Here is a 26,207-nt window from a genome sequence, read left to right as displayed (position 1 = left end):
TAAACAGTAGCTACTAGAGTCATAAACATGTGTTCTAATATGGAAGAATACTAATCATATTCTGTCAGAGGCATACCTTAATAAAACTTGCAAATAAATGTGTTAACCGCATAGTCTTTGCACTGAAACTCTGACACAAAAACAGTTTATCAGTTTCTCAATATCTAAATCACTAAACTACGATCTAATTAAAGTTCTAGAAATATCAAGTTTGCTTTTTTAATATATCTGCTGGTATACTTGAACTCATATTTCTAAGTATAAAATAAAGTAAAATGTGGGACACCTGGGTGGCTCAGTTGGTTAAGCCGCTGCCTTTGGCTCAAGTCATGATCCCAGGGTCCTGGGATCGAGTCCCGCATTGGGCTCCTTGCTCATCAGGGAACCTGCTTCTCTCGCTGCCTCTGCCTGCCTCTCGGCCTGCTTGTGTGTACTCTCTCTCTCTCTCTGGCAAATAAATAAAATATTTAAAGAAAAAAAAATTAAAAAAAAAATAAAATAAAGTAAAATGTAAGACAACTTGGTAGAATTAAAGGAAAAATTCTAAGATTATAAGTGATAATATACTTATTATCATATAAAGATATTCTTAATTATTAAGAATAATACTTATTTTTAATAATCATTCTTAATTATTAAAAATATATGAGTGATAGAGGCCTGCTGGTACATGTTTTCCTATCATTTGAATTTTTATAACTATCATATATTAATTTTAATCAGAAAAAAATGGCCTAAATTGTGGGGAAAAACTTAAAGGACATTAAGGAATCACCAACTTTCAAGAATTTAGTTAAAAATATTTAATTATGTTAGAGGTGGTTCAAGGAACATATGGGGTATTCACAACATCACTGTGCAGTTTTTAAAGTTTCAAAATTTAGCAGGATAACTACAGATATGATCAAAATAATCTGTAATGTTTCTGAAAATAACAGGTAAATTTTCTTAAAGATTTCAAAACCCAGAATTTTTTAGCCATTGGATATGGTTTACCTTGTCAATTAACATGGGCTTTCACTACTTAATAAGTTTTGAAATCAACATAACATGTATCACTAAAAATATAGCCAATTAAATAATTTGGCTTCTGAGAGTCATTTATTTGTCTTTGATATTTACAACCTGAGCTAGTAAAGTCTAAATGTCTCTGGTCTTCCAAACTCAGATCACGTCATAATCATAAAGCTTAGCTGGAAGAACAGGAGTAATAAACTGATGCCCTTTAATATTTACTACAAAAATAATCTATTTTATGAAATGATGGTCTCCAAATATGTGTCTATATTTTAAGCATCATAAAATTGAGTATTTAAAGGAATTTATGAACATCCACCTGGATGAATATTTTTATAAAACAAATATTTCTATGTAAAATAGACATTTTATTTTCTATTTTATAAGTATAATTATTACAAAAAGAATACAAATAGAATAACTTTCCTATAGCATTAATTAAAAATGACAAAGTTTCTCATTTCCTGGCTGTGATGACTAATTTTGTGTTAACTTGACTGGCCCATGGGGTGACCAGGCATTTGGTCAAACGTAAGTTTAGGTGTGTATGTGAGGGTGTTTTGGGGTGAGATTAATATTTGAATTGGTAGACTGAGTGAAGCAGACAGTTCTCCCCAATATGGGTGGGCCCTGTCTAATCAGTTGAACGCCTGAGGGGGACTTAGAAAAAGACTGACTCTCCCATGAATAAGAGGGAATTTCACTTTCTCAATAGCCCTCTAGCAAGGACACTGTTTGAGGGGTTTGCTTTTTCTTTTTGCCAGCCTTTGGACTTGACCTGTAACATTAGTTCTTCTTGTGTCTCAAGGCTGTCAGCCTTCAGACTGTTAACTATGCCATCCCTTTTCCTGATTTTCAATCCTTCAGGTGGAGACCAGCACTAAGTCTACAGACTGCAGGTTTTGGGACTTGTCAGCCTTCATAATTATGGGAGCCAATTCCTTATAATAAATCTATCTATGTATCTATCAGTCTATCCTATATAAACAGATGTCATGGATAGATAAAAAGAAATGATGGATGGATGGATGGATGGATGGATGGAGGATGGAAGGATCAATCCTACTGGTTCTGTTTCTTTGGAAAACTCTAATACACTGGCTAATAAACCTATACTAACCTATACTGGTACTAATGATAATAACACAACTCATGTGAATACAATGAATTATGCTCAAACAAAATCTTAGATAAATTCTCAAGTCCCTGCCATTGTAAGTTAATCTAATTATACACTTGATACATTTTGATATATACAACTACTTTAGAACCTTATTTTCCATGTATAATTCTGAATAATAAATTCAAAATCATGTAAAGATGATTTCAGAGATTTCTGAAATGGAGCATGTTAGATTTGGGATTAGGAAAAGGGGAGACACATCATTTGAAAGAGACCTGAATATTCTGTATCAACAGCTGACAAGAACTCTTTATGAAGAAAAAAGACCAAGTGATTGTGAATACGAAGTCAAAAATTAGTTTTATATGCATACTTGTAGGTATAAGGAAAATAATAAAAGCATACACAGAAACACTGTTTATGAAGTAGGAAACAATTGTACAACTCTTCACAGTTTGCTTTTACCAAACATAGTATTTGGCAAATAATCACTTTACAAAAATATATTTTAAAAGCAATAATACCATGATGAACCTATGAATCTTTGCTGAACACTGTGGCAGGCTTTGATCTCACAACCCCGCGATCGGGACCAGAGCTGACATCAAGAGTCAGACGCTTAACCGACTGACCTACACAGGTGCCCCTCAAATTCCACTATTCTTAAGGTAAGTAAAACCCACACATGTAAGGGTCAAAAATTTATTTACAAACTCCAGAAAGTTCTTTTTAATTAACTAAACTAATATTTAATTTAATTTCACTAAAATTATGTTTTACTTAAAATGTATTAATACTACATACATATACATTCACACACACACACAACCACAAAAATATATACAGATATATTTGCCCCAGTCAAATATGTATCCTATTGTCACTCCTTAACTCTTTAATTTATCACAGATATCCTCATAATTCATGATGGAAAGTAGTCTTGTAATACTTAGGTGATCTCTTAGATTCTGAAGTAGTCGCTAATAATGGTGACAATCATGGTGATGAGAATGCTAATAAATGCTAACATTTACACAGTGTTTACTATATGTCACACTCGTTCTAAGAGCTTTACAGAAATTAACTAATTTAGTCTTCACAAAACTCCAATGAGATAGGTACTAGTATTAGTGCCACTTCACAAATGACCAAACTGAAACAGAGAGAGGCCACGTCGGCTAAGTACGTAAGAGACATTTAAAAAAAGTGTTTTGCCTTAATTTGTAGTATTAGAACTAGGTATTCCCTAAATACTTAAAAGAGTTACGATACAAACACTCCATAGAGTATAATCCCTGTGCTTAGAAATGAAGATTCTACAACCTCACTGGCAAGCTGAACCCCCTCATCACAGTCCCCAGCGCACGCTAAACCCAATGTTCTGGCTTTCGCTAACCATGATCCCATGATCCCGGACTGGAGTCATCGCTATGGTCACCAAGTCCAAAGGCTCTTTCCTTCTCATGCTCTTCCATCTTTTCACAGCACGTATACTTCTTTACCAGTAATTTCCTTTTCCAAAATACCCTCAAAAGCATCGGTTGGAAGGATGATGCCTCCTTGACTGGCTTCTCCCCTTGCTGCCTAAAAGACCTGCTCATGCCTCTGTCCTCTGCCTCTTTGGCGATCACATCTAACCCAAGAGCTATAATATTTACCTCTATGTAGCTAGTCCTTAAATATAAAGTGAGCCTCTAAGCATCACAGCTAAGTTCTCAAACTCCTGCTAGACATCTAGATTTCCCTTGGCATCCACTTACCATGCGGGTTAAGTTCCCCATCCTTCCTACAACCAGACTGGAGCTCCAGACTCCCATTTCCCTCCAAGCCACCCTATTTTGCTCTAGTTCTCCATGCATGAAACCTCTGTAAGATACAGCTCTAAGCTCCCTTCCTGCCCAGTCTTCAACATCTTCTCCAGCTTCTAGAAGAACAGGGGCCTATGATTTTCGGCAGGTACACACCATGCTCATTCTCCATGTATGGAATCCTACTCGAGTTTCAATTCACCCAGGAAGTCTTGGTGACTTCCACTCAGGTGTGTTTTCTTCACCTTGAAAATCCTGTAATACTTATGTTTCAGTTTCCATATGGTATTGATGAGGGAGCGGGAGGCTGGCTGAGGACAAAGCAAAAGCTGGCACCTTGCACCCCCTCTCCATCCGCTCCCCTCGGTAATATGTGTAGCATTCCTCAGGTACCCCTGACTGCCAAAACGAGAAACAAATAGTTAACTTGCTGAGATCACAATCCCACAAGACAGGAGTCTCCCTTGGTTTACAAATGTCCTAGAGATCTATGAACAAAGAAGTTACATTATCAATAGCACAATTTCCAGAGGCAAATAACTCAGTTCCTCAAGCCTTAATGTCACCCTCCCCTCCATAAACAAAACTGAAGGAGGCTGGGGTAGAAGGAAATGTAAGTGAAGTTTCGTTTCTTCTATACCTAAATCTCACTAACAAAGACGCTTGATAGCAGGATTGTGACATCCCACCAGGAATCTCCCAACCATCTTGATGTTAATGGCTTGCCAAAAGACAACATTGATCAAGCCTCCGGTATCCCTGCACCTTGGAGGCCTCCTTTAACATATGAAAACTCCGTTCAAACCTCCGTTTCCCTGCCTTCCCCAACCCTGTAGACCTCTTTAGCATATGAAAGCTCCATCGAAACCTCCCCTTCCCTCACCTTCCCCCAACCGCAGGGTACATAACCTGCCATCCCTCACAACCGGGGGCAGCAGCTCTTCCTGCCCACGGGTCCTGTCCCCGTGCTTTAATAAATCACCATGTTGCACCAAAGATGTCTCAAGAATTCTTTCTTGGTCATCGGCTCCGGACCTCAGCCCACCGAACCTCACCTAGGTTCTAGAACTTCATCAGTGCTGCTCATGTCTGATATTCATAGGTTGAACCACATGAAACTGGTGATAGTTTTATGCCATATGGCTCAACCTAATACTTCTGTTGTTTTTAAGGCCCCTAAATAGAGTCACCACGAAAGCAGGAATGAATTTCATCTTTCTTTGTGAGCCCCTGGGAAGCCCGGAACATTGGAAGTGTGTGTCAAAATAAATGGAATCTAAATCAATATGTACCTTTCACAAACATGTTTGTCAAATGAATCATCTGAGCAATTAGTCTAACCTATCAGCTTGAACAGTACAGGTGAGGAGTTTTAGAACCTGAAACTTCAAAACTCCTGGTAACATAAAATATTTTGGTTCAAGGAGCTGTTTTAAAATCATTTATTTGTGAAGGGAACATTCCTGGATTTAGAGGTTGGCAGGTACAGTAAAAAGCTTTTTAGTTGACTGAAAAAAAAAAAGGCGAAACACTTTTTAGCACAGGCACTTCCCTTATAAAACAAACTGCCTAAAAGCAAAGCACAGCAGTTTGTTCACAATGAGCCCGTGCCTCCAGCCATCAGCAAAGATGCTTTGGAACCAGAGGGGGACGATTTGCATTTCTATAGCTTCCTTTGTATACCCAAATTCCGAAAGCATTTCGTGGAGCCACACGAAACATCATCAGGAAAAGACACAATGATAGGATGTCAAAACCAGAAGGGGTTTCCATGTAGCCAGACCCAGCAGCCCCCCCTACCCCCACTGTGCGCAACAGCGGGACCCCCCCAATGTATAAACGGGAGTGCAATGAGTCGGTGCTGGTTAGGAAAGGAGAAGCGTGTGTCTGAGGGGTCCCTCCGCATCACCTGTGCCATCCACAGAAAATTCAGTCTTTCCTCCTTTCACAAAGAATGACTTCAGTCCGCATTGCACAGGATTTGCCAGCCTCCCCCAACAAATGACAGGTCTCCACCTCCAGGTGAGGGCGCTGCGCATCACTGCCTTCACCAGGCCCCCCCTTCTTCCTACCGCAATCAACCTTGGCAACGAAACACCCAGATGAAAGGCTGGGAGGCTTCGACAGCTTCCGGAGCAGCGTGGTGCTAGGAGAGGACAGGTGCTGCTCACAGTCTAACGTTCCAGGGGCCTGTTCTGGGGACAATTTTCCTGAGGCTTAGGAAAATAAGCGCGAAGGTGGACTTCTGCTACGTTCTGTCTCCCTTTGCCACTGGCGTGGAAACCGTGATTTGGATGCGGCTGGGAACTCTTGAGGCCTGTTGCGAACTGGCCCTGAGCCCCGTCTGTCCTCGAGCCAGCCACCGAGGCAGGCTTACGACTATCCTCCAGGGGTCACAATTGGGTTACAAATTCCTCACGGCGCAGGGACTGAGCAGCCTGATTTGGAACAATTTATTCGAATCCTTCTTCATTAAGATTCAATGGAATAAGTAAGGTAGAAATTGAACAGACACAGAAATTGTGCCTTTGCTGCTCCTGTAGTCAGTAAACATTTATTCACTAAGCCCAGTCTGTGTGTTCTCTCTCTCTCTCCCTCACTCACAGTTGTTCTTCCGATCCTTCCTGCTTGCTGTTTTAATGCATAATTAAGAAGGTCAGAATTAATGAAGCGGTGTGGAGTAAAGTTCAAGGAATCCCCAGGCACTATTTATTCTATTAGATCTCAGGCATGAATGTCAGCTTGGCACAGTCCGCTGCATAAGCAATGGGGCCGGCTGCAGCCCAGGAACGATCCACCGAGGGAGACTCACCTGCACTGCCAAGTCGTTCCGAAGCTCCTTCCCCGCGAAAATCACCCGCAACTGGTCAGCTGGAACCCCCTGTCGCTTAGCAACCATCTCCTTGAGCTGGAAGATGCTGGTGTCGGACTCGACCTCCACTGGGAAACCATGGCTGGAGTTGAACCTGACGAACACTGACCAGCACATTGGGAGAGAGGGGGGAAGTGAGTATTACTCAAAGCTCGGACATGGCAGTAGCAACATCTTTGACCCAAGTTACCGCTCGCCCGCCCTTCGATGGATGGCATACATTTTCTTCCACTTGTAACATAGAACTGAATGCCACGGCGCAAGGTTTGAAGAAAACTGGAGTTTCACTGTGGGATTTCCCTTTCTACATCCGTCAGGGACCCTGAAACACAACCGCATGCTCCCTCCGACGCCTGTCTGGGCAACAAAGGGCTCAGGCAGAAGGCTGGCTACATGGGAATGGCGAGGCTCCAAGGAGTTTATGGACGAGAATGGGCTCCAGCGGGCTGCGGGAACGAGCACCCCCTCCACGGGGCCCGCTTCATCACCAACACTAGCGATGGTCGGTCCGCGCTCACCGTGCAGCGAGGGGAACCGCGCAGCGAGGGGAACCGCGCAGCTGCGTGAGGACGAGCGCGAAGGCCCGCCCGAGCCCTAGACACTGCGTGACCCCAGCCAAAGGCCCCGCCGGACCTTCCGGTGATACTCGCTCGCCCTTTCTTTTGAAACTACGGACACCGTCTTCCTGATGGGAGCCGCTACCCCCTCACGGCCAGCCCTGGGCCCTGGCGACTCGCACGCCTCCTCGACGTGGCTGACCGGCATCGAACCTGTCAGTGTCACCCACACAGGTCCTTCCTGCCCGTGCTTTCTGTCACTACTTTCAGTCCGTGTTTTCTCGGCTCTTGCACCGGCCTCCACACTGGAGTCTTCATATACTCTCTTCGCTTCCAAAATGCCCTGCACCGTTCTGCAGAGCAAGCCTTTTCAACCCAGAGCTCTGCCCTCAAATCTTTTAAAGGGCCACTGTGTCTGCTGGGGAGAGAATCCCAAGGCCCCAGACACAAACCTGTACCCCAGTGGCTCCTCCATCAGTCCGCACATGCGCACTGCCGCACTGAATGCTCCCGAACACCTGCGCACCCACGTCTCCCTCTCCCACACCCTTCTTCACCTCCGCTGCTGAAAGCCTGCCCCGCCACAGGACCCATCTCAGATGCTCCTCCTCCAAGAGGCCTCTCCCGATCAGCCCAGTCAAGACCCAGCCTGCCTCGTAAGGGCCTCAGGGCGGTGAACACAACCATCTTACACTATTTGCCACAGTCTCTCCTGGAGGCAGCGGAGCACCGAGTTCCAAGGACACCCTCCGCAGTGGGAAGGATCCCAAAGCCAGTCCCTGGAGGTCCCTTCCCAGTGGAGCAGGTGGGGTAAATGTCTTACCCCTATTGCTTTAACTCTCAGTTCCCTAATTGTCAAATAAATAAGCCACAGAGGGCGTTCTGTGACGTGTTAAGCAATATTTATAGGGTTTACAACGATCACATAATTACTTTCAAAAATAATGAATGTTTGTATAAGACTTACATGTTTTGGGTATATATTTCTCCTTCTTTAAAAGATGATAAACTCCTTAAGGCCAGCCACTATAGCTTATTTTCTGTAGCATCCCCTTTAAATGTAGCATTATCACTTACTAGTTGTCAATTCAGATAGGAGAAGGCCCACCAAGTAATAATTATAATAAAATAATCACTGCAGTGCCAATAATAATCGAACACCCACTATTTGGCAGAAGTAGCACCTCACATATGCTATTTTTAAGCTTTCCAACGATCTGGTAAGGTCAGTATTATTAGCCTTACCTAATAGAATAGTAAATGGAGTCCTAGAGAATTGTAATCACTTTTCTAAGGACATCAGCTGCTTTGTAATGGAATCACAACTCAAATTCAGTTCAATCAAACTCTAAACTCCTTTCCATTTCTACTATAACAGGCTGCCTAAAATATTCTCCAAAGAAAGTCCACATTCCTTTTCCTTAGGATAAAAAAGACAAACAACAACAGCCAAGAGGCTTTCTAACATAATTCAGATATCCCCTATCCAGGTTAGCAGCAGAAAATGGGATTAAAAAATAAAAGCCTCGATGAAGAGCTAAGACCAAAGAAAAAAGAACAATGATTATAAGACACAATAAAATAAAAATGACACCGAAATGAGAGCAAGTGTCACAGATGACACCACAAGAGCAAAAACCTGACATAGTCTACCCGGCACAGAAACATAGTTAGGAAAGGAGTATGCACTGGAAATGACAAAAGTGTTCCAAATCAATTTTTTTTTAAATGATGAAAAAAATTACAGAGGAAAAGGGGTTTTTGATAAACTTTTAAGTAGATGTCATATGACACCACTGAAGTAGAGGAGGAGAAATAAACGTGTATTGGAAGCCCTTGGAGTATATTCCCAGAATCCTCAGATCAGAGACCATAAGGCAACCAATTCATCAGATAAGATAGGAAACAAGTAAGGGGCAAGAAGGGACAAAGGTAAGGTCCCAGTTCTACACACGATGTTCTAATGGTGTGAACAGATTTGTTTTCAAAGCAAAATGCCATAGAGGGGAACCATGGGAAGAAACAGCTCGGGACTATACAAAAGTCACTAAAACTAAAGGAATAAAAATTCTAGGATGTCCTGAGTAGAAGATTTTTCTTCAGGGGTTTCAATTAGGGGGATTCCATCTTAAGGACAAGAATTATAAAAACAAACAAGCCAAATTAAAGTGAAAAAGAACTGCAAAAAATATACTAGAGAGTTCTACACCACAACTCAAATCATTAGTGTCTAAAGGCTTTTCTTCATTCTGTTTAAGTAGAAAAATTTAAGTTTTTGAACTTACGTTCAATTTGGTTAAGTCATGTCAATAGTTGAAAAATGAGTGTTTTTGAGCAGCAGTTCAAATATACACTAGGGACAGACAATGGAACACCCACCAAATGCACAGCAGGTATTAGGCAAACTAAAATATGGTCACGGATAAGAACAAACATTTTCAGGTGACCTGATCATCAATAATCAAGTGCCACTATGTGGGACATGACCTGTGCCTAGTGGCAGTAGTGTGTTTTTTGGTGGGTCTCTATCTTCTTCTGGCACATAGGAGAAAGGTGTCATGTCCTATGGGTCCTGGTCCTGAAACTCCAAGATTCCCAAAAGAGAGGAGGAGAGGAATGCACCCAACCTTTTCCCTCTACTACCTCTTGAAAAGTCACAGGAAGTAGAGTATCTTTAGAGCCAGGAAAAGAGAAAATGGAATGGTTTTGCCACTTGCTAATTTTAAGACTTGGGACAAATGACCTGGTCACCTTTCTTAGCTCCTTGCCTGCTAAATGGAGATAATGTGTGCAACCTTAAATGCCCCATTACAAAAGGTTTGCAGTGATTACGGATGCATCAGGAAATTATGTCATTTGGTACACATCTGTACTCTTAGTACAAGGCAGTTTGTACTCCAAAAACAATTCCTTAATTTTAGTCACCTAGAGGAGCCAGTGCTAATTAAAGTAGCATCCATTCTTTATATTGTAACTAAGATAGATTAAATCGGATATGGATAAATGCTAAATAAAGTAGCCTATTTTTCTGGTTTCTGCCCTTCTTCATGATGGACAGAAAATTCCCAGAACAAAGAGACCCGGATAAATTTAGCTTGTCTCCTTTCCTGAGATTTAATTGTAAATTAAAAGTTTGGGAATGCATTGATTCAATGACACCTATAATAGCATCAGAAATAAATAGTATACCAATTAACACTATCAATAATGTTGATGCTGTTAATAATCAATAATAAATACCATAATGCACTGCTAAGAAAAAGATAACAAGACACACCCACACTCATTTTGGTGCCATCCCTAACCAGTGTTCAGAAGATCCAGAGGATAAGAAAGTAACTGAGAAAAAAAGGGGAAGGAGTCGTCGGGTGATGGGCGCTTACGTTTCTCCTAAGGCTCTTCTCTTTGCCTGGCCTGACTGGGGTAGAAATGCTTGAGTTACAACTGTAGTAGTTTCCTATCATTCATCATTCCTATGATCCATCCAAAGACGATGGCCCTTATAGGATCCGGCCTACCTTGAAAACAGCCATTCTGCTTCCCACACAGAGAGCAGTCATGGAATTAGGTGGACTTGAGTCCAGAATGGACTGTTATTAATCAGCACAACTTCATCCTCCTTGTTACAGTGATAGGCTCAAGGATGGGCATAAACCAGTCAGTGCCTGGCTTTCCCTTAGTCACAGTGATAGATTCCCTGGAGATCTTAGAAGGGGTGATCTAAGGTGGACAAATCAGAAAGCAGTCCAGATTTGTCAAAGGCTTGGCTTTAGACGGCACAGAACATCATGTGAGGCTCAGACATTTCTGCTGAGAGAATTAAACAAAAACAGAAGCCAAGACAGATCATTGTCATCCGCATAGAAATAGGCTCAGTGCTTTTGGGGTAAGATAATTCTTCCTCAAGAAAGAATGCCCTAAGCTCTCTATACAGGATGTTCAGCTCCATCTGCAGGCTGGCAAACACTGGGAGCATCCCCTGGCAATTGGGGTGACCAGGAAGTACCCCTACATATCGCTAACTACCCCTTGGAGGGGTAGTTTCTTCTTTACCTATTAAAAAATACCACTAAGACTAGATTCTCCTATTGTAAACAGACAAACCCTGTCTTCACATTCCCCTTCAGGCATTGTCCACTTCTCTACACAGAAAACCTTGCTATGAATTTATTATAGTCCTGCTCTCCACGGACTGACTTCACACCCTTTTGTGAACCCACTCTTGAAGACTACTCTTGGTAAAGCAGTAACCTAATAATAATTCTATACTTATTCTATAATAATTCTATAATACTTCTAATAATATCTAATTATTATTAGAATAATTCTAAGTGTAGAAGTATTAGAATACTTCTAATTCAATGGTTCCATTTCTATTTTTCTCATATTTGAACATTCAGAGACATTCAGTAGATTTTTGTTCTTATAACACTTCTTTTCTCCAGGCATGTGCTATCACACCATCCTGGTTTCCCCCTACAACACAGGACATGCTTTCTTAGCTTCATCTACTGAGTTCTCTTCCTGTGTTGAACTTACTGATTTTAGAGTGCCCAAGGGTCCACTAAGACTCTCGTCTTTTGTATCTGCGTGTTCTCCCAGGGTTGTATTATCCATCCTGTGTGCAACATAATTCATGTGCAATTCAATATATTTCCATAGGAAATGTTCACGCAATATGATTGTTACTATATTGACTTCTTTTAAGATCCAACTCTCCCACAAACTTCTACCTCAACCCATGACCAGAATGATGTGAGTCCATGGAGTTATCTACTTCTTGGTACCAATTTCTACATTCCTCATGCTATAGAGCTATACAGAGTCATGTAGAGTTTAAAACACATGCAGATATAACAAGTATGACAACTATAGCATAAAGAATGGGGGAATGGATATGGACCTATTTGGCTGTAAGCCTTCCACACATTTTTGGAGGAAAGTGGTATAATATTAACAATAAATAGACTGTAAAAAAATAAGAATATACATTATAATTCTTAGAGTAAAAAGTGAATAAAAATGTTGAGTTAAAAAGCATATAAAAATTACCAATGGCATTCAAAAAATAGAATCTCCAGAAAGGGAGGAGAAGAGAAACAGGGGAATAAAAACAGAGGAAAAAATAGAATGAAATGGAAGAACCAAATTCAACCATATCCATAATTACAGTAAGTTTTAATGGAATAAACACTCCAGTTAAAAGGCAGAGACTCAGAATAGATAGAACAAAGTAGCTCCAAATATATATGGTCTACAAAAGCTCCATTTTCAATATAAAGATACAAATAGTTTGAAAGTAAATGAACAAAAAGCATAATAATTATAAGAAGGCAGGAATGGCAATATTTATATCACATAGATTCGAAGACAAAATATGCTGTGAACACTTGAGATGGAAGGAAGGCCAAAAATCACGCCCTGTGCCCACCTACTCCTTCCTATCTTTGAATGGGGTGAGGTGACATGTACCTCATTTAACCAGTCTTGGAGTGTGCAGGTCTCCCTCTGCTCCCAGACTCCCAGGACAGACAAACAGGAGGGTGAGCCAGCCCTTCCTACTCTCCTCATGGGGTAAGAGACCAAGAGGCCGATCCAACAGCAACTGCCAAAGATGTCACCCATGGCCTTGAGGCAACTACTACGATTCTTTGACAAAGGAGTACCCACTGGATTTCCTATTTGTCCTTTCTCTCTCTCTTCCCCCTGCCACACAGTTCTCTTCATTGATTAGTTCTACCATTTTCTTCTTTAATTATTTAGCAAAAGTCATAGTATGGGAGGTGGGGAATTAGAGGTAGGAAAAATGCAATTAAGAATCTGTATAACGTGAGGTGGGTCTTATGGCTAAGACCATGGACTGTGGGACCACCTGCCAGGATTCAAAACCTAGGTCTGACCCTATCAGACTGTGTAACCAAGTCACACAGTTTTCGAACTTCAGTTTATTCTCTATAAAAGAAGAGATAATAACAGTGCCAGGCTCATAAATTTGTTGTGAGAATTAAATGAATTGATATATGGAATGTAGAAAACCGCCTAGTATACTATAAGTTTCAACAATTATTAGTTCTTACCTAAGGCCCAATATATGGCTTAAAATTGTGGTTACTATGTCAATTGGACAATATTAATATTTTGGGTAACCAAAAAAACCTACCTTTTATTCTCTTTCAATAAGAAAGATTTTTCAGATGGAGTTCTGCTTCACTATGCTTTGCGGTACACTGTAATTGATCTAAAGTGACTTTAGGATACAGATAATGATATCATCTGTTTAGACAGAGCTCTCGGTTTTCAAAATGCTTTTACAGATATTATCCCAGTTAATCTTCACAATAGCTCTGAAAGATAATTGGGGCAGCATTTGCTATTCCTACTTTCAAAATGAATAGACAGAAGCATGAGAAGGCAAAGTGATTTACCCAAAATTTATAAGGAAAAAAGCAGGAGCTAGAACTGGTGTCCTCCACCCCTCTCCTCAGGTCACTGACTTTCACACGGGGCTCTATACTACCCTGAGGGCCTAAGAGGATAGTCCTTCCACTTTCCATTCTTCCCATACCTTCCTGAAAACTGGCATATCTAAAACCATGCTAATGGATGAGGTAGCCTAATAATCTTTTGTCCCACTTTTTCTTCAAAATCAACACAGTCTCACCGTACCAAAGAAATGTGTATCATGCGTCCATCCCAATTTCACTCTGGTACATTACCACAGGGCATCAGAAAAGGAGAAGAGGAATTACTGGTGACTGCGAGGCCTCTTAAAACCAGGAGAGGTTCACTTCCTACACAGCAGGGCAAGGGCTGACACCGGAAGCAGGCTATGGGAGGTGATGCAACATGGGTTGTATTGTGTGGTTAGAAATTCAGATGCACCGCAGAGGGATAAGAGGAACGATGATGTTCATTTAACTGTCCCAGCTCCTCTACCTCCTCAGTATTGCCAAAAAAGTAATTCCTTCTCAGGGAATGTCTCAGAATAGCAAAGTTAAGATTGTTCTTTGTCACATGGAAGGTGGGAGTGCCTTTATTTCACTTAGGAAATGAACTGCTGTCAAAGTTCCCTTCCTTACATAACCACCCACCCTTCTAACCATCCATCCATCCATCCATCCATCCATCCATTCAGCCAGCTAGACAGCTGGTTAGACAACCAGACAGCCACACACCCATTGTAGAATAAGAATTCGATTATAACAAGATGGCTGTTTGGGCCCATTTTTGTTCTGACAAATTAATTCTTATTTGCTGACTGATTTGATAAAGCAGGCTAGTTTTACAAAACATGTCAGAAGGCAGGTGTTTTCTATGAACAGAATAACTTATACACAGCTCGAAGGTTTTGATAAAAACATAAAGATAAAAACATTTAATCATAAATATTTCATTGGCAAAGTTGAAAAGAAGTTAATATTTTAATTTTCCCAAGATTTTATAAATTTATCAGATGCAACAAAATCCCTCTAAATGAAAGAATGGAGTTAAATTAATAATGAGTTAAAAAAATCTTGGTATAATCTATTTCATACTCTTCCCAGAAAGCAAAAAAGTGAAAGACTATATGATTATTTTCCTAGTAAGTATGTAATTGCAAATTCTTCACTTTCAACAAAATTAAAGATGGACTCAGTTGGGTCATAAACTGATAAATCACTGAAATAACTGTATTGAAGGCTTACTAAGTATTTTTCTCATAATTTTGAATGCATTAAAATGAAGTAATAGTTTTATAATAAAATTCTTTCTATTCTCCTATGCTTATTTATTAGAACTATAAAAATAAAAAGAATGATGCTGAACCTACTTCATTCTAACAATAAGTAAAATTCATCCACAGATACATGAGTTAGAAAAATAACCTAATCCTCCTGATTAAGAGATACGTTTCCAATATAATTTTATGCTTCATAATTATTTGTCTATATCACAAACCAGCAGAAATTGTTAACATCAACACTTTATGATACCAGGGAATTTTAAAATACTCTTAAATGTCTTTTTTTTAGTTTTTATTTTATTCCAGTTAGTTAACATACAGTGTTATATGAGTTTCAGGTGTACAATATGATTCAACATTTCCATACATCACCTGCTGCTCATAAGGGCAAGTACACTCCTCAAGCCCCATCACTTATTGCCCCCTTCTTTCCACCCTCTTCCCCTCTAGTAACCATCAGTTTGTTCTCCATAGTTAAGAGGCTGTGTTGTGGTTTGTCTCTCTCTCTCTCCCTTTTTTCCCCTATGATCCTCAGTTTTCTAAATTCTACATACAAGCCATATAGTATTTGTCTTTCTCGAACTTATTTCACTTAGCATTATACTCACTAGCTACATCCATGTCCATGCAAATGGCAAGATTTCACTCTTTGTTATGGTTGAATAGTATTCCATTATATATACTATACACCACATCTTCTTTATCAATTCATCAATCTATGGACATTTGAGCTGCTTCCATATCTTGGCTATTGTAAATAATGTTACTATAAACATAGGGGTACATGTACCCCTTTAAATTAGTGTTTTGGGGGGCGCCTGGGTGGCTCAGTGGGTTAAGCCTCTGCCTTCAGCTCAGGTCATGATCCCAGGGTCCTGGGATCGAGCCCCGCATCGGACTCCTTGCTCAGCAGGGAGCCTGCTTCTCCCTCTCTCTCTGCCTACCTCTCTGGCCACTAGAGATCTCTCTCTCTCTGTCAAATAAATAAATAAAATCTTAAAAATAAATAAATTAAATAAATAAATAAATAAATAACTTAGTGTTTTTGTATTCTTTGGATAAATAACCCATAGTGAAGTCCCTGGATTGCATAGTTCTGTTTTTAACTTTTTAGGGAAACTCCATATTGTTTTCCATGGTGGCTGGACCAGTTTACATTCCCACCAACATGCAAGAGGGTTCCTTTTTACCCATACACTTGCAAATACCTGTTGTTTCTTACGCTATTGATTTAAGCCATTGACAGGTGTAACATCGTAGTTTTGATATGCATTTCCCTAACGGTAAGTGATGAGTATCTTTTCATTTGTCTGTTAGCCATCTGGATGTCTTCTTTGGAAAAACGTCTGTTCATGTCTTCTGCCCACTTTTAACTGGATTATTTGTTTTCAGGTGTTGAGTTTTGTAAGTTCTTTACACATTGTGGATACTAACCCTTCATTGGATGTATTTGCAAATACCTTCTTCCATTCTCTAGATTGCCATTTAGATTTGTCGATTATTTTCCTTCGCTGGGAAGCTGTTTATTTTGATGAACTCCCAGTAGTTCATTTTTGCTTTTGTTTCCCTTGACTCAGCAAACATATCTAGTAAGAAGTTGTATGGCCAGTGTCAAAGAGGTTACTGTCTGTCTTCTCTTCTAGGATTTTTATGGTTTCATGCCTCACAATTAGGTCTTTAACCCATTTGAATTCATTTTTGTGTATGGTATAAGAAAGTAATCCAGTTTCATTCTTCTGCATGTGGCTGTTTGGTTTTTTGTTGTTGTTGTTGCTGTTGTTTTTGTTTTCTTTTTCTGAACACCATTTGTTGAAGAGACTGCCTTCTTTCCATTGGATATTCTTTTCTGATTTGTCGAATATTAATTGACCATAGGGTCTTGTTTTTTTTGTTTTTTTATCCATTCTGTCAGTACGATGTCTGTGATTGGAGCATTTAATCCATTTACATTCAAAGTAATTATTGATGGATACATATTTATTGCCATTTTATTAGTTGTCTTGTATTTTTTTTTTTCTGAAGATTTTTCTCTGATCCTTTCTTGCCTTTCTTTCATGGTTTGCTGGGGTTTTTCTGTGGTTTTTTTGAGTGATATATTTGGATTTCTTTCTCTTTATTCTTTACTAGTGGCTTTTGATTTGTGTTACCATTAGTCTTGTACATAACATCTTCTGTATATAGTAGTCTATATTAAGTTGATGGTAATTTAAGTTAGAACTCATTCTTTACTCCCCTCCATGTTTAGGTATATGGTGTCATATTTTGCATCCTTTTACTTTGAGTTCTTTGGCTGATATTTTACAAAAATATTAATTTTTACTGCTTTTGTGTTTCTTACCTTCATTCTATCTCTTTGGGTCTTTCCTTTCCACTCAATGAGCTTCCTTTACTATTTCTTACAGGACTGGTTTAGTGCTCATGAACTCCTTTAGTTTTTGTTTGTCTGGGAAGCTTTCTATCTCTGCTTTATTCTGAATGATAGCCTTGCTGGACAGAGCATCCTTGTTTGCAGATTTTTCTCACTCAGCATTTTGAACGTATCATGCCACTCCCTTTTGGCTTGGAAAATTTCTACCAAAAAATCCCCTGATAAGTATTAGGGTTTCCCTTATATGAAACTGTCTTGTTTTGTCTTGACACATTTAAAATGCTTTCTTTATTACTATATTTTGCCATTTTAATTATAATGTGTCTTGGTATGGATCTGCCCTTGTTGATATTGTTGGGGATTCTCAGCTTCCTGGATCTGGTTGTTTCCTACCCCAAATAAGGGACTCTTTTAGCTATTAATTCTTAAATACATTTTCTGCTCCTTTTTCTTTCTCTTTTTCTAGCATTCCTATAATCTGAATGTTATTACACCTGGTAGAGTAATTGAGTTCCTTAAATAAGTCCACTCTCATTTTGCATATTTCTTTTTTCCTCTTTTTTATTTCACTTGATTACTTCCAATTACTCTGTTTTTTAAGTCATTAATCAATTCCTCTGCTTCTTCCAGCCTGCTGTTCATTCCATCAGCATGTTTCTCATTTCATTTATTGAGCCCTTTATCTCTGCTATGTTACTCCTCATCTGTGTGTTAAGGATCTCACTCATACCTTCTACTCTTTTCTCAAGTCCATTGAGTATCTTTATGATCTTTACTTTAAATTCTCTATTAGGCATGTTCCTTATATCTTACATCTCTGGCCATGGCCTTGTCCTGTTCTTTTATTTGGGGGTAAATTCCTTTCTCTTCTCATTTTGTTGAAGTATCTGTGCCTGCTTCTGTATTTTAGGAAAGTCAGCTACTTCTCCTGTTCTTGAGGGCCATGGCCCTATGAAGAACTCCAAGGACAGAAGACACAGTGTGATTAGAGGTTTGGGTTGGTTTTCTCGGGGAGAGAACCAGCCATGCTGGGACCGAGGCAAGCATGACAGAGAAGGGTGGTTCCACCAAGGCATAAGGGAATGGGCTAGGCGTATGCAAGTTGGGTAGTAAGTATTGGCTCTGTGTTGGTTTCTGCCAGTGCCCCTGTATCTATGCTGGGGGGCAGAGAGGAGAAATTGTGCCTGCCAGTTCCTTTGTTCCTGGAGGGGGTCTCTCCATGAATGCCAACTCTCTGAGATACACTCCGAGATGAGCAAACAACCTCCCCACTGTGTGCCCCAGGCACTCTTCAGATTGCTGTTTCCATGATGTATGTCTGTGGGTTGTTTCCCCTTCCTTCTCTCCAAGAACAGCCCCGATGTCCACCAAGTTCTCCCTGAACCAAGCCCTCTGCCTTTAAAACACCAGACTTTAAGCCCTGCTGGTTGCAAAAATTCATGAAATTCAGCTCCTCTTCTTTGTAATCCAATTGCTATGGAGATTCATTTTTCTTGTGTTCTCTCCTCCATGTTAGTCTGTCTCTCACCCTTCTCTGTGACTGGAGCTCCCTCCGCATCACAGCAGTCATGATCCATTTCTCTCCCAAACCACATCTACATACTTCCTACCTTCATCGGTGTGGACTCTTCTCTACCTTTAGTTGCGGAGTTGTTCTTCCAGTCTTCAGGTCGGTTTCTGGGGCATTTAGGATGATTGGATAGTTGTGTATTGTATTCACGGGATGAGGTAAGCCTAGTGTTCTTCCTACTCTGCTCCCATCTTCCTCAGTCTCTCTCTTAAATTTCAATTTTTTGTACATGTTTTTCTTGCAGAAATGTATCTCAGGTGATTCATAAATATTTTTAAAGTCCGTTTTTGTTATTTATGGTAGTTATGTTATAGAAAATTACCACAAACACCAAATTCACAAAAACTGAGCCATTTTACTCACAGGAGAAATAAAAGATAGATTCTGTTGAACCTCTGGTCACAACATTTTAATGAACCAATCAATACATAACCTTATTTTATGTGTTTGTTTAAAGATATCTCATTTAATAAATATGGATGATCTATTAACACTTAACTCGTAGCAAACAGCGATCCAAACTCATGCCTGGACAAAGTATCACGTGTATCTTCCCCATTAGGCACATCACAGGCTTCTTGTGCTTAGGAACACTAGCCCACTCTTTAGCACTACACTTGGTGATCATTTAAAACAATGAAATCACCAACAAAATACTCCAAAATACAGAAACGTGGCATGAAATAGACCACAATAAGGGCATCTGTTTATAATAAGAGAGTTGAGAGGTGCCTGGGTGCCTCAGTGGGTTAAGCCTCTGCCTTCGGCTCAGGTCATGATCCCAGGGTCCTGGGATCGAGCCCTGCATCAGGCTCTCTGCTCCGCAGGGTGCCTGCTTCCTCCTCTCTCTGCCTGCCTCTCTGCCTACTTGTGATCTCTCTCTCTGTCAAGTAAATAAATAAAATCTTAAAAAAAAAAAAAAAAAGAGTTGAAACAAGAAAGCAGAGAGGCACCTTGCTCAGCCCTGGCGGGGAAGCTGCCTCTGGAGTGTCTCAATTTTCTCACCAGCATGTGAATGTTTGTGAATGATCAGAAGAGTGCCCCAAGTATTAATTTTTGACTTAGAAATATATTGTAATGTGTAGATAAATGAAATACAGAATCCATGCCTAAGAAGGACTGACTCTATTACATTAAGATCAAGTACTAGGGGGAAATGAAATAGAAAACAAGTTTGAAAAAATATATATGTAAAATTTCTGACTATAAATTTCTGACTATAAAATTTCTGACTATATTTCTGACTATATATGCTTTTTCATGTATTATTAAAATGATAAAAAAGAACAAATTATTATAGTTTTACTATACTATTGGACACATTAAAAATGCAATTGTATCATTTAAACCTTCTTATTAACAATATAATACTCCAAGTATTTAAACCTGTAATAAAATTTTTATATCAACTTAAGAACATGCAAGTAAATATATGAATATTCAAAATAAATATTTTTATGCGATATATGATCAAAATAATTTGAATATTATGAATTCCAATACAAATGGAAGCTAAAATCACAATGAAGCTGATTAATACAAAGAAATCAAAACTACACAAACTACAAAATGAATGTCATCCTATTTAGAGTCGGTTGTGAAACTAAACAGACTTCCAGTGTTTCAGACACAAACTCTGGAGATCACAGGATCCTGAGGTTCAAGGGTTTGTTTCTCTGTTTGCTTAACTACAGGTGAAATACTTTCCACATATAATTTTACTTTGTTCTTTTGTACAGAAACAATTTCAAACAATTTTGCATGTCTCAGTTGCCTCAATCAAAAAGAGGTTTACAAAGATATCTAAAAAACAAATGAACAACAACAACAACACAAACAGTTCCTCAGATAGAAGTACCATTTTAGGGAAAAGCTACTATTATAAAAATATGTTCTGATGTTAAGTGTCAACAATTTATGTCTTTCTCTCCCAGAGATGGGATGGTTTATTAGATGTGTGAATAAAATGAATTAGCCTTGGCTAGGTTTTTGTTTTGTTTTGTTTTTTGTTTTTTGGGGAGGGCAACTTTTAGTCTTTATCTCTAACTTTTTTCCCTATAAATTTTCCATGTGATACTAGAGTAAATTTATTTCACTAGTTTTTAAGTTGGAGAAAATTAATAAAATTAAATTTTTGTATTGAGTAAAGAAATAAAGAAGTAAATGTTCTCCTTGTAATCGAACATCAATTGTTGATTCATGCATTAAAAATATTTAAGCTAAAATGCTCCAAAGCCAGCACCATACTACTGCTGACTTATATACCAGAAACATCTGGAAGAGTGCCTGAAACATAGCAAACACTCACTAAGTGACAGCACTAATATTAATACAAGAAACCCACAGCCTCATATTTTCTATTAACTTGGCATAAATCATAATTAATGGTTTAAAAAGAAATGATCACCTAGGCAATAAACTGAAATTTTTGTCCCACAGACCTAAACTTACACTATAATTTTGCCCCTAAAATTTAAATACAAAATTCCATTTTCAAATGTATTTGCTAACTTTCCAGTGAAAATTTAAACCAGTGGCATGTACCACTCAACATGTACCACTATAGAGTGTAGATTCAAATACAAAGGAAATATTTGTTAAAATATCTCTTTTAAGATTTTATGTATTTATTTGACAGAGAGAGAGAGAGAACACAAGGAGGCAGGGAGGAAGGCAGAGGCAGAGGGAGTAGTAGGCTCTGTGCTGAGCAAGGAGCCTGATGTGGGGCTCGATCCCAGGACCTTGGAATCATGACCCAAGCCAAAGGCAGACGCCTAGCCAACTGAGCCTCCCAAGCACCTCTTAAAATCTCTTAAAATTTCTGTAGATGTGGGGGAAATTGGAATCTCATTCATTGCTGGTGGGAATGTAAAATGGTGCAGCCACTTTGGAAAATAGTTTGGCAGTTCCTCAAACAATTGAACATAAAGTTACCACATGCTCCGTTCTACTCCTAGGTATTTACCCAAGAGAAATGTAAACATATGTCCAATCTTTACGTGAACGCTCATACCAGCATTACTATTAATAACCAAAAGGTGGCTTGTTAGATATATGCATGCATGTGATATCTACACACAATGAAATATTTTACGTAATTAAAAAGGGATGAAGTACTGATCATACTACAATGTGAATGAAAAAATGTTACGTAAAAGAATCCAGTTACAAAAGACCACAAATTGCATTATTCCATTCATATTAAATGCTCAGAATAGGCAAATCTATAGACACAGAAAGTATATTAGTGATCAGCTAGGGTGGCAGTGGTTAAGTCATTGGAGAGAAATGTGAGTTACTGCTAAAGGGCAGGGAGTTTCTTTAGGGGGTGATAAAAATCTTCTAAAATTGATTGTGGTGATGGTTACACAAGTCTGTGGATATACTAAAAACCACTGAATTAAATGGGTGAATTTTATACAGTCTGAATACTGTAAGCTGTCTCCCCCAATACCTTTCAAAAAATCTCTATATCCACTATTTATTAAAGTACTTAGCAAATTGGGATGCCTGAGTGGCTCAGTTGGTTAAGCCTCTGCCTTCGGCTCAGGTCATGATCCCAGGGTCCTGGGATCGAGTCCCGCATCGGGCTCCTTGCTCGGCAGGGAGCCTGCTTCTCTCGCTGCCTCTGCCTGCCTCTCTGCCTGTTTGTGTGTACTCTCTCTCTCTCTCTCTCTCTGGCAAATAAATAAAATCTTTAAAAAAAAAAATTAAAAAAAAAGTACTTAGCAAAGACAGTTCCTTAGTACTTCTGAAATAAGCAAATAAATGAACATGTGCTCATTTTATTTTCAATGGCTTTCTTTACTATTTTTATCCATTATAGAAGCCTGGAATTATGGGAAGAAATTTAAGAAATTTGTAAACATCACCTTTTGCATTTTGTTTGTTTTTAGACTGTGGTCAAGTTTTATGGTTAAATCTCCCACAGTTGCTATACCTAGAAGTGCTTTAAGGACCTAGAATGGTGGTAATGTATTAAAAAAAAAAAAAGGAGACATATATTTCAACATTTAATATAGAAAATCTAATTTGCTCAAATTACTCACACTGTTCTAATTTCCATATGTTCTAAAGTAAGTATGAATAAGATTTAGACCAAATTGCGGGTGACATTAAAATTCATTCATTCATACTTTCAACAAATATTTACTGAATAAGTAACTATGTGCTAGGCACAGTGCTAGAAAATGATGTTGCAAAAATGAGTAACACAGCCTGAGGCAGAGATGTTAAAACAGAATTATGCATTACAATGTGATATGTTATATTAGGGTTTGTATCATATGCAGTCTACTGAATGCTCTGAGAATAGAAGAGGGAGTGGCTGGAGGTGCTTCCAAACAGTTCAGACATAAAGGAAAATTTATGGCAGGTATAGAAAAATAAGGGAGGGATTTCCAGGTAACGATTTTTTTTTTTGCAATAAATTAAAGTCACAGTTTAATAATTACTCTTTTAGGAAAAAAACAAGATGCTTTCATTAGTCACAAGGATGCCACTACTAAAGGATGATATATTTGCAGTGATGAGCAGAAAGCAGTACGTGTCTCAAATAATTTTGAGAACTCTGGAGGTATTCCTTGGGACTTTTAACAGGATAAGTTGTTTACCGCACAAAAGGACAAAGTAAATAACTCATCCTTCAATATTCAGACAACATGTCAACTAACCAAAAATATCCTGGATATCACACATTTCAAAAGAAAAATATCAAAATATCTACGTTTACATTCTGAATTGTATGATATTCTGAAAGTTATTTCATGATAATGAAGTGCACACCTGAGGCCAACATTTGGTTTACAAATGTGTACTGTTAATTAAATTGGGTACCAAACGTATGACTGTCCATGGTTTCTCACAAAGGCATCTCTAGTTCAACTATGTACATCGATGTAATTATCACAAACATCAGGCCTATTTCATTTCAACTCGACTTTTTTTATCCATATCATATTTATTATTATTATTTTTTAAAGATTTTATTTATTTGACAGAGATTACAAGTAGGCAGAGAGAGAAGGAAGCAGGCTCTCCACGGAACAGAGAGCCTGATGTAGGGCTTGATCCCAGGACCCTGGGATCATGACCTGAGCCGAAGGCAGAGGTTTTAACCCACTGAGCCACCCAGGCGCCCCCATATCGTATTTATTATTAAGTGATTCAAATTTTAACTGCACTTTTAATATTGGAAACCAAACATATTGAAGAAATCTAAGGTCATCTATAAAGTTCAGAAGGCTTTCTGGAATGGTAAAATGAATATCAACTTTAAGGGAAATGTCAATTTTATTCTAAGTAACCATAGTAAAAAAATGAAATGGTTAAGGATAGCACATTTTGAAAGTTGAAAAAAGAGGAAAACGGAAAATATTGCTTTTTTGGTGTGATATTGACAGTGGAATTGCACTACAAAGTTGATTGTATGTTAAATTTTTTCCTTCTTTCTTCTTTCTTTTTCTATTAAAAAAGCATGTGATGTGATGAGCACTGGGTATTATATGCAGCTAATGAATAACTGAACATTATATCAAAAACTAATGATGTACTATACATTGGCTAATTGAATTTAATTCTAAAAAAAAGAACATATAATAATATTCAAAACCAAATGAAGCAATTGATTTTGAATATAACTCGACTTTTATGACAAACCTGTGTGTCTGTGTGTCCAAATACAAACACACACAAACACACACATAGCCTCTAATATAAGCTTTAAAGATTAAGAAACTAACGTGTCTCTTGCCTTCTCATCATACACTATTCTGGAAGTTCATCTGTAATAACAACTCTGTGCTCTGACAAATGACGGAGTAATTCCCAGATTTTAACACTGCATGAAAACAGCTTAGGTCCATCATAATTTTAAGGCTAAACACCTGAAGTTCAAGATCAGTAGTCAAATAAAAACGTTATTTAATCTGGTGAGTTTAAGACTCATCATTGAACATGTTAGTACTTGCTTTGATACAGACTCTCTAGAAGGATTATTCAAAAAGGTTTTCTGTTAAATCATTGTAATTTTAACATTGTACAATTAAAAAAAAGAATTTAACTCAAATATTTCTGTTTGGAGATCATTCTCCATTGGATCTTCTGTGTTTGTGCAAGCTCGCCTCACTATCCTTTGAGCTGGACTATCTTTTTTTTTTTTTTTTTAAAGATTTTATTTATTTATTGGACAGACAGAGATCACAAGCAGACAGAGAAGCAGGCAGGGGGGGGGGGAGCAGGCTCCCCGCCGAGCAGAGACCCCGACGCGGGGCCCGATCCCAGAACCCTGAGATCACGACCCGAGCCGAAGGCAGAGGCCCAACCCACTGAGCCACCCAGGCGCCCCTGGACTATCTTTTCATGGACATTTGTATCATAAACATCCTTAGAAGACACAGAGAATATCTCTTTCTGGAGGAAGGAATAGGTAGGTGTACCGTGTCACAAAAGACCTGAGTTCCCTAAGCTCTGGATTCTGGTCCTTGAACTCCACCCACTGTGTATACTGGCATAACCGACCCTGGTAATGTGGGTACTGCTCTTGCTGTGAGCAACTATCCTTTTCCCTAACTTAGTCTCACATCTTCTACCAGCTTCCATGAAACTGGCACCATAACTTCCGAGCTTTCAAGGAGGGTGAAATCTTACAGCCTACCAAGCTCTCAACACTGCCTACCATTTCCTTGTCTTAGGCGTTACGTTCTTACTCTCTGGAGTGTTCTTTGTTTTTATTTCTTTGGCACTCCATAAAGCACATTTAGAAAATAAAATAAAAATAAATTCTGGGCTGAAATTAAATACAACTCTTTCTTTTAATCCAGGACTTACCTACCTTTCTTGAGATGTGAACATAAGGTAATGTTTAAACTTTGAAAATGCATATATTGACAAGTACTTTGAACAGAAAGGATTTTAACAATCCTGGTGTCGTACATGCCAACTTAGAAAAATGAAATCATTGTTTGCCTTTTCACTTTGAACACCTGCTGATATTAATTCAGAAGGTTGCTACTTGTTTTTTTCACTTTAAGTCTTTTTAATCCAGACTGAATATATCTCTGTAAATGGGAATTAGGGACCCAATATTACATGCATATATTGATACACTTGAATAGCTAAGCAAAACAAAACAAAACCAAAAAAGCTACTTGTTCCAAGATTTTAATCAT

General features: G+C 38.7%; 1 protein-coding gene across 4 annotated transcripts in view; it reads right to left on the bottom strand.

Moving 5' to 3' along the window:
• Window positions 1-26,207, bottom strand: part of PRKN (parkin RBR E3 ubiquitin protein ligase) — a 1,287,019-nt gene that overhangs the window by 1,009,862 nt on the left and 250,950 nt on the right. For all 4 annotated transcript variants that reach the window (XM_080807235.1, XM_080807237.1, XM_080807236.1 and 1 more), the window contains exon 2: window positions 6,761-6,924. In XM_080807235.1, the coding sequence (XP_080663361.1) occupies window positions 6,761-6,924 (164 nt within the window). The remainder of the gene's footprint in view (window positions 1-6,760; window positions 6,925-26,207) is intronic.

Source organism: Martes martes (assembly GCF_963455335.1).
Source record: "Martes martes genome assembly, chromosome: 6".
Taxonomy (NCBI): Eukaryota; Metazoa; Chordata; class Mammalia; order Carnivora; family Mustelidae; genus Martes; species Martes martes.
The sequence above is the reverse complement of the archived record's forward strand: the minus strand, read 5'-3'. Positions and strand labels throughout refer to the sequence as shown.